Source organism: Pseudorca crassidens, chromosome 9, assembly GCF_039906515.1.
Source record: "Pseudorca crassidens isolate mPseCra1 chromosome 9, mPseCra1.hap1, whole genome shotgun sequence".
NCBI lineage: Eukaryota > Metazoa > Chordata > Mammalia > Artiodactyla > Delphinidae > Pseudorca > Pseudorca crassidens.
The window spans coordinates 29,968,374-29,981,021 of NC_090304.1; the positions used below are offsets into that span (position 1 = coordinate 29,968,374).

Here is a 12,648-nt window from a genome sequence, read left to right on the forward strand (position 1 = left end):
TCATACTTAACAGGAAGTTTTATCCAATTTAATTTTTTAACTTACATTTTCATGTATATTTTGGAGTCCCTACTATGTGACAGCATTTAGCCAGATACTTTAAACACATAATCTCATTTAAGAATACTGGGTTTGGGGCTTCCCTGGTGGTGCAGTGGTTGAGAGTCCGCCTGCTGATGCAGGGGACACGGGTTCGTGCCCCGGTCTGGGAAGATCCCGAGTGGCTAGGCCCATGAGCCATGGCCGCTGAGCCTGTGCGTCCGGAGCCTGTGCTCCGCAACAGGAGAGGCCACAACAGTGAGAGGCCCGCGTACCACAAAAAAAAAAAAAAAAGAAAAAGAATACTGGGTTTATTTCATTATATATATACTGCCTGAGGACAAGGTAAACAGAATATTTTTTATGATAAAGCAACCTACGTCCTATCACTGATGGCTTTTTAAGAGTTGTGTGTATGTGTTCACACACACATGCGTACTAGACAATGGGTTCAAACCTACACAGTCTTGTTATAGAATTTTTGCTCTTAACTACTAAGCCACTATATGTTGGGAAAAGAAACAAAGAATGGCTTTTAAAATGAATATAACTGATTTAGGTAATAATAGTAGCTTCTAGAATAAGAGATCATAGTTTGGAAGTCAGTATGCTAATTACTATCAGCATAAAATTATAAACAGACATTTAATGAAAATTTACAATGATAAAGATTTCTTTTCCTTTGGTAAATGTGATTAATTTTCAGAAAGACTAGTTTTTTCTTTTTGGATATTGTATCACCTAACATTTTTGTGAACTTTTTATAGATTTTAAAGATTTTCATACCTAAGACCTTATACAATCCTGTTAGCAACACTATAAATAAGGCAAGTATGATGGATAATTTTATATGTCAACTTGGCTGAGCCATAGTGCCCAGATATTTGGTCATACGTTACTCTGGATGTTTCTGTGAAGGTATTTTTAGATAAGAATTAACATTTAAATTGCTGGACTGAGTAAAGCAGATTACCCTCCATATAATGGGTGGGTCTCATCTAATCACTAGAAAGCCTTAATAGAACAAACACTGACCTCCCTGGCACAAGGAGGAATTCTGCCAGCCAACTGCCTTTGGACTCAACCTGGAAATCTTACCTGGGTCTCCGGCCTACCAGCCTACTGTGCAGATTCTGAATTTACCAACCCTCTATAATCATGTGAGTTAATTCCTTAAAATCAATCAAACAATCTCTCTTTCTCTCTCTCTTTATACACACATACACCATACACCCCACCACCACACACACACATGCAGACACACACACATATTCTGTTGGTCCTATATCTCTGGAGAACTCTCAGTAAGACAGAAAGGTAGCTGAAAACTAAGCCTAAGAAAACAGGGGACAGGAATTCAGATTTTTATCTTTGTCTCCAGTCATTCCTAAAAAGATACAAAAATTCTCAAGAAGCTATACTAGAATTCAGTTTTCATACCCTAACTACATAGCTGGAATAATGTTCTTTTCCTTTTAAAACTGTTATTTGACAAAACTAATCAACTCTGGAAAACAGCTTAGCAGATTCTCAAAAAGTTAGGCAAAAAGTTACCATATGACCCAGTAATTCCACTCCTAGATACATGCCCAAGAGAACTGAATACATGTCCACACAAAAAATTGTACATGATGTTCATAGCAGCATTACTCAGAGTAGTCCAAACGTGGAAACATAAATCTCATCAATTGATGAATGGATTAAAAAAATAAAAGTCGTATCCATACAACGGAATGATTCAGGAATAAAAAGAAATGAAGTACCGACAAACGCTAAAATGTGGATAAATACTGAAAACATGCTAAGTAAAAGAAGGCAGGTGGAAAAGACCGCATATTGTATGAGTTCATTGATATGAAATGTCCAGATTAGACAAATCCATATAGACAAAAAATAGATTAGTGGTTGTCAGGGGCAAGAAGGGGGTCAATGGGGAGTGAATGCTAATGGGTATGGGGTTTCCTACTGAGATGATAAAAATGTTCTTGCATTAGACAGTGGTGATAATTGCATAAGCTCGTGAATATACTAAAAAACACTGAATTGTACACCTTAAAATTGTGATTATCAAGTGAATCATATCTCAGTTAAAAAGTGTTAAAAATATAAAACTAACCAACTTACCTGCCTTTTCTGTGGTGCCAAACAACGAACAACTTCATCCACCATCACTGGAATATGTAATTTAGTCATCACTTCAGAATCTCTGCCTTGTAACTCCTGAGCTCCAGTTTGATCTGTTTGCTCCTGGGCTTCATATTCATTATATCTTTCTGCTGTAGCATGTATTTTTTTTGGCCAGACACCCAAATTAAATATGCCAGATTCCAACCAGCACAAAAGAAATTTTTTATAGATTCTACAAAAATATGGGTATTGAAGCATTCTGTAGATCAACAAATCTAGAAAAAAAATTTAAATATCATGATTGTTGGCTTTTTTCAAAAGAATGTTATAATACTTGGGGGAAAGCAAATTAGTATGAAATATTTAACACAGGAAAAATATGTAAAACTCATCATCTCAGACAAGTGAAGGTAACTACCCTCCTTATGCAAAGCGAGGAACCCAAGAGAACCCCAGAAACTATCTGAAAATACAATTTTTAATGTGGGCCTGATAAGCTCTGAGACCATTAATGTTTTAACCATCAGAGATGTGAATATCGATTAATCAGTCATCGTTTTTCTGAAAGGGATTAAAAACATTATTTTATTTTAGGTTCACATGGTCTTTGATTTCAAGGTCTTCTAATTGTTTTTCTCATAATGCTAAATCTTCATTTTCAATTTAACTTTGTTTGAAAAATTGTCCCTGAAAAAAGACTATGCATGTACAACCAAAAAGAAAAGGTTATCAGTCTATGAAAATCTTACAGATTTGTCATGGATATGCTCTGAAGAAATCATCTCACCATGGCTTATATCAGTGAAATACATATCATTTTAAACTATAACTTTATAAACACTCCACTGAACACACTTTGGCACTTCATATCACTTTAATTATCTGCTCCCTGCCCCATGCCCCCAAAAAAGCAAGTAAATAACTGATACATTCCTTCGCTTTCTCTTACTTGCTCCATTCTATTCTGTAATCTGTAATTCTTTAAAATGGAGAGGAAAAAAGTAATTTATGAAATGTATTAACAGAATACCTTTTGAAAACATTACGTTCTTTACCCATTTGGATGCAAGCAACATTTTTGATATTATTAAAGTAAATAACAATTTAACACTACTCTTTTCCTTCCTCATGGATTATGAGTTATTTAAAAGTAAGAACCACACCTTTATATCCACGAAATCAGACGCACACTAGGCGCTTAATACGTGTTTTCTGGAAAAAATAAAAATATAAAAGAATGGATGGATAAATTCCAGATTCTATAGAATTAACCTTGCTTTAGAAAATTTTACTTGTCTCACTGACCCTACCAAAAACCACATTCTCAAAATATTTAAGAAACATAAATCTTGATTAAATATGCCTTCCCTTCCTTTTGCATTAGAAAATGAAGAATAATGTTGAAAAGTCAATCACATGTAATGACTGGAAAATAAATAAAAATACATATTTGATATTATATCAATATAATATCAGTAAGATGTAACCTTGAGGATACCAAAGACGTAATTCACAGAATTATGTTGTAAATCTGACACAGAAAAAATATGGCAAAAAAAAATTTTTAATGAGTGTTTTAAGTAAGATTTTGGATGCTCAGCAATAACAAACTAGCCAAATTATGAATTATGCCTTATGTTTTCCAGAAAGTTTACAAAAGTAAGCCAAACTATGCTCTAATAACTTAGCATTTCTAACATATTTCAAAATAAAAGCTATGCTCTAACTTAGCATTTCTAACATATTTCAAAATAAAAGCTAACATTTATTGAGCACTTACTAAGTACCACTTACTATTCTAAGCACACTACATGTACAAACTCATTCAATCCTTACCCCAACTCTTAAAGGTAGGTACTATTATTATTTCCATGTTGCAGATGAGGAAAACAGAAAAGTAATTTGCTGAAAAGTCACAAAGCTGGAGAGCCATAAAGCTAGAACTGTAACATCAGCATTCTATCCCCAGAACTTTTTCTCTTAACCTATATGCTATAAACACAGTCCACTGGCTCTATTTGATACACTTATGTAATTGAATGGTACACTTTGATTACACTATGACTAGGTATTTGTAGTATTCCATGAATTAGATTCATTTTTTCTAAGGAGCCAATATGTTATTGCTTGGTCCTACTCCACTTGGAAATACAGTATACTGTGGGGCACCCAACAGAGGACACAAGAACGACGTACAGCCCTAAATAGTGGAATATGGAGTATTTAAACAATACAACCAATAACTTATTCGATTCTTTTGCCTATCCAATATATGTAAACAATCTATACTGTATGTTCAGATTTTGATTTTTTTAAAAAAACAAGCAAACAAACAAATAAAAAGCCCATCAACTCCAATATCAGAATCAGAACCACACAGGAAAAAGCAAATAGGGTAGAAAAAAATGCTTCTTTCAACAACGCTTAATTTTCTTCTGCATTCAATTTCTTTGTATTTACTCAAATATATTCAAGGTACAAAGCCTCTAGATTTTAGTATACACTAATTGGCTACTAATGTGGGTAAACACGGAGAAAAGGACTCAATAATTAATCTTCCTTTTTGGTTGTGTCTTTGAATACCTCCCTAAAAATGGAAGGGGGCAAATTCTAAAGAGAGTTCCTTCCCTCTCTTCTGCAGCCCCATATCCCACCAGATAACCCAGAGCATTTCCACAGTCCACTAAGAACTAGCCCCCCTAGACGATTTAAGATAGTTTAACTTCCCTCTGTTCACAGAAAAGAAGCAGGATATCAGGAAACCTAAACTCTACAGCCAACTCTGTGGTTTCCTAGGCAAGCCATTTAACTTTTCTCTGCCAGCAAAATTCAATTTAAACTGAGACCACGGAATTAGCCAGGTTACTCTTTTAAATGTGGGAACACAAAGGTGAGCGATACCTTTGAAAACTACTTGCTCAACGGAGCTACCAATTACCGTCATTGCAGTCAGCTCCCCCTGCAGAGAAAACCCTTCGGAAATTTAATTCCTAAGGCCAAAAATTCGACCTGGAGGCTGGCACCCGAACACAGAGAAAGTGAAAGAGGTCCTAAAGAAAAAGTTAGAATCCATTCTTCTGCGTAAGGATCACACTCTGACAAGGGAAACTGTTTAGAAACTTCTGAACTCAGGACGAATGAGTGTTGAGAGGAAGCGGGAGAGCAGAGGCGCGAGTTTCCTCTGTGCTGGGTGAATCCGGCAACCCCTAGAAGTTCCCCCAAAGGTGGGGGGGGGGGGCTCCAAAAGAGCTCCCGGGACTCGGCTACCTTCTCCTCACCTGAGGCACGAAGATTTCTCAGTTGGCCTCTAATTCGGGCCTGCGACGACCACTACGGTGACAGAGAACCTGAATTTGCCTCCCGCACAAGTCCCAGCCCTGGGGGAAACTTGCGAGAACGGACAGATTGGGCCCACGTCCGCCCCAGCAACAGAGGACCGTCTGCCTTTGGTTCCGCTGCTTCCAGGCCCCAGCTGCCAAAGGGCCCCAGGAGCTCGGGGTTCCAAATGGTGCTCCTGGGGGAGGTGCGGGATTTAAGTCCCTAGCATTACCAGGTTGAAATTCACTTTTACTTTTTTTTTTTTTAATGTCTAATGAAACTTCAAATCTCACTTTCCATTTTATCTTTCTCTCCACTCTTTTCAGTTTACTCTGAATCTATGTTAAATTTCTATGTTTTAAATAACATGGCAGTTAGTATACTCTAATTTCTAACAAAAGGTGGGAATTTCTGTCTCCTTAGCACTACGTGTTTGGAAAGTTTTGGTTCTTTTCCCTTCGTTTCGATACAAAATACGCCAATTTCTTGTCCTTTCTGTTGTACGCCTTAATGTCTTGCCAAACTAAAGAGAAGCCAGCTGGCATAGTAAATCTACAATTCCTTAAAAATATGGACTTCAAAATCTGAACACTGTTAAATGGCAAGTGTAAGGCAGAATTTAAAGTTAAATGTAAAATAAGCATTTAGATTAGGTGTGGAAACACCTGTGAGACTAGTCCACCTTATACAATGTGGGTATCAAAAACGACGAAATTTAAACACTTCTACTTATTCACCAATGATCAGTGCACATTTACAAGAAATTGGTAATATATGCCTATTTTCAGACTACATTAAGATAGCATCTTAATATCACTTAATCTAGAAAGTACTTCAGAAACAAATGACTCCATTCCGAGTTCGCTGGGTTGTACCCTTCAACAGAAATATTTTCCTTTAGAGATTTTCTGAAAACTTCAGTTTTCTCTTCGGTAAAATGAATAGTATCTACATCTCATGGACTGTTTTGAAAATTAAGTGACCAGATAACATATATAAAATTAATAAATGTCCAGGACATCAAAGGTAAAGTACTATAGAGTGAGTGCATATTGAAATAAAATTAAAAGGCTTCTCAATTTTATTACCAAACCCAGCACCATACAAATCACTGTCTCATTAGCTAAGATATATGTAATACAGCCAGCAATTAGTAGCTTTACTGATGCTCTATCCAGTGTTCAGAAAGAATCTTATAATATGTATCATATACAATACATAGTGTTTCTGATTTTCAATAGGAAATAAATGTTTATAATATGAGCGTTTCCCCTACATTGTTTCACTTATAATACTCTGCATTTGGTGTTGTGCCATCCTGTATATATGGTGATGCTGAATCACTAGAGCATAAGCTCTGAGAGCGCAGGGATTTTGACTCAATTGTGTGCTATTATGTCCTTAAAATCTACAATCAATAACTGCTGAACGAATGGATACAACAATAGTAACATAAAGAACAATAAAATTCAGATCATACTATTAAAAATATCCTGATAAATAAAAGATGAATTCTCTTAGCGAACACATTTCCCATTTATTTCCAGGTATTTTTTTCTTTTTAAAGTGTACATTCTAAAATACTACCTACAACCCAGGCTTAAAAGCCCATTGCATCCAATAATGAACTAAGCCAATAAATTTAAATGAATTTATTTTATAATGCCATCATTAGAAAGAAATGTAAAAAACAGCCATACAACAAATAGTTTCAGAGTCAGCACTAAGGGAGTAGGTCTGGGGTTCCTGAGAAATGAAGCCTGGGGCCTCAAACCAAAGTCCTGAACTTTCAATTAACTGAGGCGAATTGACCCCAGTTCGGTCCAACTGAAAGTGGTTGGAGAGAACATGTCCCTATACCTTCCAGATTATGGGACCTGTGTCTTGGAGGCCTCACTACTCAATAGAGAAAAGGAGAAAACAAATACCCAGAACCCATTAATCCACACCCAACAGGCTCCGCCTCTCCCCCTAGCAGAGAGCACCGCCAACCCCTGTCCGCACCCGTCTCACTCACACCCAGAACCCTGGGACCGGAGCCCGCGCCCACGGTCTGAAGGCTGCCTGAAGATCCCAGGTGGCAGCTCCGGCCTAGCCCCGCCCACCTCGGCCAACGCCTCCGGAAACTGCCGTGCGAGTTGCCACGGTGACACGGAGCAAGGTAGCTTCCACTGCAAGGGGCCGCTGAGACGCCGGGCGCCAAACTGCAGCGCGCCACGGCCACGTCCGGCGTGATGACGTCACGAAGACGGCAGCCAATGAAACGAGGCGCTGAGAAAGCAGGCTTGGGTTTGAATCTCGTGGCTGAATTTGAATCGCCGAGAGGCGGAGAATGAAGTGAAGCGTCTCCGTAACCTCTCCTGGGTCTGAGGTGAGTTAAAGGCAAGAGAAGAAAACTCTCGTCTCGGGGACGTTTTTTCGGATGACCCGTCTCGCAGGAAGCGGAGGGGTCCCGCCGCCTCAGGGATAGAGGACCAAGTGGGCTTGTTGACAAATACGGAAGCGTTAGGTGGGGCGGTGGGGGTGAGGACGGGGGTGGGCCTGGTTAGGGTCCCAGTGGAGAAAGTGAAAGGAAGAAGGAACTCGAGAACCCACTAGAATATGGCTCTGCCTGATCGGGAGACCTCGACTGCTCAGCAGGAAGGTCAGGGATCTCCTGCCTGAAATTCTCAGGAAGTCGGAAGTTTTAAAGGGCCTCTTGGCCCCTTTCCCAGACTTTGGCAGAACACTTTTAACTGTCTGGCACCTTACAGTGTAAAGTTCCTTCCGGACTTCAAATTCAGAGTGTTTTGTTTCAGACACAGATGTAAATGTAACTCTGGGCTTAACTATCAAGAGGAGCCTTGTTTCACCAGCTTGTAACCTTTTTGTCCAGCGAGGTTCTGCGTTAACCTGGCAAAGGTCATTTGGGAAGCTTCCCAGACCCCAAATGTAGCATCAGAATAAGACCTGCCAGCACTGACTAACGGGATTGCTGGGGATCAGATGAGCTATGGAAGAGATACTGGTTGACAAAGTGCTCTGCAAATGAAAGGGACTTAAAGCACTGAGAATCAGTTCTACCGTCTGTTCGTAGTTTCTGCGAGATTCGTTCGCCTTGAGGAGTGCTCATTAGGCACTCAGTTTCAGAGAAGTCAAGGCTGACTGCTGTTTACTCTATGAGATTATTTGACCAGAATTGAATAATTGTGCTGTATAACGTATAGTTTAGGTTACTAACTATTATCGGGTAGAATGTGTTAGGCATTCTACAGGTTTTAGTTGATAGTGTTATTCTACCACAGTCAGCGCCCCCACCCCCCGCCTTGGATTTTGGGAGGTATTTATGAACTTTGTTGTGGGAGAATGTAAGATCCAAAGGCTAGATACTGCTTGTTATTAAGTTTCTACTATTTTGTAAGAATTGTGTATTTCGGTACACAAAGGTTATCTGCCTTTAACGGTAGTAATTGTCTCCTCTTCTGTTACTAAATAAGTATTTACAAATACACAAAATTTTCATTTCAAATATGTATCTTGTCCCACTATAAATATACCTTGAATCAATTAAGTACACAATAAAATGACTTTTATGCTATGAACTCTGAAAACTAGGAGGAAAAAATAGCCCAGATGTCAGTGCTGCCCTTTCCCCCACTTGAAATTTTCGTTCTTCCTTGATGCTTACAGGTGAATAGAAGCAGTGGCTCTAACACTCAAGTTATTTCCAATTAGAGGTTTAAGTTGCATAGAGACTATACATGATAGAGTGGAGGATAGTTCCTGGTCCTAACAAATGTTTATTGAATCTGAATCTAATTCAGATTTGAATTTGTATTTAAGAAATCATTTATAACTGTGTTACTCCACACATTCAAGAAAATTTTTATGACCTTTCTGTTCCATTGTTTGAAAGCCTTCTGTTTTGATTCCAATAGACCAGAGTTGTTAAGAACATGGACTTTGGATTTGGACCTGGATTGGCATTCTGGCTTCTCACTTACTCTCTCTTGTCATCTTGGAAAGATTCCTTAGCCTAAAGCTAAGTCTCTGTTTTTGTAAAATGGAGACAATAATAGAGTCTACTTTATCTTTTTAAGGATTGAATGAGATGTTGAATGTCAAATGTTTACCATAATGCCTGGCATATAGAGTGTGCCCAAATGATCATCGTTGTTCATTATTACTAATTATCACCATATCTACCTAATGTAAGAGTTCTCAATTAATAGCATATTTTCTGAGAATAGGTAACTGTGTGTGTTATCCAGTAAGCACAGAGAAATCATGAATTTTCAGTTTTATTTCAACATTCATTCAGGAGCCCCAATACTAGGCCCTGAGGTTTTCTATCAAAGGTAGGCAAATAGTTTAACTTCTATCAGAAAATTTCTGGGGGTTATATATTTACATCATGGAGAGTGATGATTAAATACTTGAGCTTTAGATTCAGTCAGTCTGAGTTCAAATTCTATGTTTTGTGCTTCCAATAGTGTGACTTAGCCAGTTAACTTAATCTGTCTATACTACAGTTTCTCTCTATATAAAATAGGTATGATAATAATACCTATGTCATAGGATTGTTACAGGGATTAAATGAGAAGTATGTAAATTGCTTAGCACATTTGTATTTGTAGAATAAGAGCTCAGGAGAAAGTATTCCATAATTGTTACTAAATGAAAGTTTGTGTTTAAGGTAAATTTTAATCTTGTTTTGTTTTGCTTTGTTTTTGAAATAAAAATACCTAGACTTGTTTAAAATCCAAATAATACAAAAGGATATAAAGTAGAAAGTAAGCCTGCCTGTCACCCAGACCCTCATATTTTTCCATCATCAAGCAACTGGTATTATCAATTTCCTCTGTTCTCTTCCTGAGAGAGCCCATGCATGTACAAATATGTATATATCTTTTGAAAATACAAATGTTTGAATGCCAGGTCCACTATTCTGCACTTGTTTTTTGCACACATATCTTAAAACTTTGCATTATTTCATTCAGTTATTCAACAAGTATGTAATAAATCCTAAATATTTGACAAACCCTCTTCTAGGTTCTGGAGTGCAGATAAAGTCCACACTCTCATAGTGCTTACACTTTAGAAGGTAAATAAGCAATAACTATGTAACCAAATAATAATATATTTTCCAAGTAGTCTAGATGCTAGGAAGAAAAATACAGCAGGCAAGGGCACGGTGATACAGTTTTGAATGGAATCTATAGGGAAAGCCTCTGTGAAGTGACATATGAACAGAGACCTGAATGATGAGCTGAGATATTAAGATTTGCAAATATCTGAAGGCAGAGCTTTCCAGGCAAAGAGAAGAGAAGGTGCAGAGGCCATGAGGCCAGAACAAGACTGAGGTGTTGAAGGAACACTAAGGACAGTGTAACTGAAACAATAATTGAGAGGTGGGATAACATTTGGAGACAGGGATGGAGAGGTAGAACCCACGGAACCCACAGATGTAGAACCCACAGAACATGGTAAGGAATTTCCATTTTATTCTTATGCTGGGAAATCATTGGAGCAGGAGAACAAGATGAGGTCCATAACATGATCTGATTGCTTTTGAAGAAGGTATCAGTACATACAATCAATGAATTAAGTAAAATTTATTATACTTTCATATAATCTTTGACTTAATTGGCTTAAACTTTATCTAGGGAGAACAGTACCTAGATATAAGATAAGGGCCTGCCTGTTCCACTTGGTTCATATTCACTTGCAACAATTGAAGAGAATTAGTTTTAACACCTCTTCATTAAACATAACAGAAGAATGAGCTTTTCTATGTGAGTCAATCTCCCAGAAAATTGAATGTTACCCTTGTTAAGTGATAGTGTTTTAACCATCTTCAATGATTAACATAAAACATGATCTCGCTTTCCTAATTTTGTAAAGAAATTGGGCACATTATTTAACTATTTTTGATGCCTCGGGGTCCTCACTGGAATTTCTTGTTATTGCCAACCATTGTACTCTACTGTGATAATGTTGGTTCTCTTAGAGAAGTATACATGTTTACCTCTACTCTAAATGGATATATTGCTTTCTTGAATTCCATGTCTACTTTTTATAACTTATTAATTAATTTATTCATTAATCAAATGTTTGAGAACTTACTATATACCAGGTACGCTACAAGAGATAAGGAGGGATATAAAGGTAGAAGCATACAGTCCTATTAGTTGTTATGTTTTGTCACTTTCTAGTACACTTTTCTAATCATATGCAATAATCATGAACTTTAGAGCTAGAAAAGGACTTTAGATATCATATAGTCTAACCCTGTCATTTTATAGATTACCACTAAAGCCCTTCATTACTCTCTTTCATACTGTACTCTCTCTAGACTAGACAAATACCTTTCTGTTATAATGAAAATGGCATTAGAAGTGTTTATCCTTAATGTTTTAGTCCCACCAATGAAATCCTACCAGCTTGCTTTTTTGATTCTATCAACAAATACCACTTAAGAGTAGATATGACAAAATTGATCATAGTCTGTGATACTGTCTTCTGAATGGTCATCTGAAAAGAATTTTTGAATCAACACAGTATTGCACAGGTAACAATATTTAGGCTTTTCTTTTGCCACTTCTTAGTAAAAATGGTTAAGGATATCCTTTCTGTGTGCCTTATTCAGAATCAACTGGATGTCCATCTCTTACCTGGCCATGTTAGAAAAGAAAGCAGTCATCATGTTTTAATGTAAGAACAACCTTGTTAATCCCTGAAGACATCAGTATATTTGAACATAATTGAGCAAATTTTTACATTCAGTAATTCCCACTTAACTTAAAATCAAATCTGAGCTCTATAATCTGACATTCAAATCTTCTAGATCCGGCCCCACCTTTATCCAGTTTAATCTTTTTAATATAGGCCTCTCCTTTCCCTTTTCTCTCCAGCTGCAGTCAGGACTGAACAAAGCTAAACTGAGCATCTCTTTAGATGCTCTAGATAGAATTACAATCATCTAAAACTAAACTGTTAAACAAAATGAGATTTAAGCAAATTCACCATGCAGCCAGTTTTGTCCTCTGCACAAGCTGTTTCCTACCACAGGCTTTTGGACTTGCTGCCTGCAATACTCTTACCCCAGAGAGCCTCTTACTTGCTCAGTCCCTCACTTCAGTCTCTGTAAAAAGTTACCCCACTAGGCAAGCTTTTCACAACTAC

At 37.5% G+C, this 12,648-nt stretch overlaps 2 protein-coding genes across 15 annotated transcripts in view; one reads left to right on the forward strand and one right to left on the reverse strand.

The window, feature by feature from the left end:
• Positions 1-7,735, reverse strand: part of METTL15 (methyltransferase 15, mitochondrial 12S rRNA N4-cytidine) — a 382,575-nt gene extending 374,840 nt beyond the window's left edge. For 4 of the 12 annotated variants that reach the window (XM_067749558.1, XM_067749559.1, XM_067749560.1 and 1 more), the window contains exons 1-2: positions 5,445-5,640; positions 2,164-2,441 (exon numbers count right to left, since the gene is read on the reverse strand). In XM_067749558.1, the coding sequence (XP_067605659.1) occupies positions 2,164-2,424 (261 nt within the window). In that variant the 5' untranslated portion in view covers positions 2,425-2,441; positions 5,445-5,640. Of the gene's footprint in view, positions 1-2,163; positions 2,442-3,329; positions 3,379-5,444; positions 5,645-7,589 lie in introns of those variants that run through there. The other 8 variants (XR_010946103.1, XM_067749550.1, XM_067749554.1 and 5 more) reach the window with 7 other exon arrangements.
• The window catches only part of KIF18A (kinesin family member 18A), a 79,990-nt gene continuing 74,842 nt past the window's right edge, over positions 7,501-12,648 (forward strand). The window contains exons 1-2 of one of the 3 annotated variants that reach the window (XM_067749548.1): positions 7,501-7,855; positions 10,516-10,567. The gene's annotated coding sequence lies outside the window, so the exon portion shown is untranslated. The remainder of the gene's footprint in view (positions 7,856-10,515; positions 10,568-12,648) is intronic. The other 2 variants (XM_067749547.1, XM_067749549.1) reach the window with 2 other exon arrangements.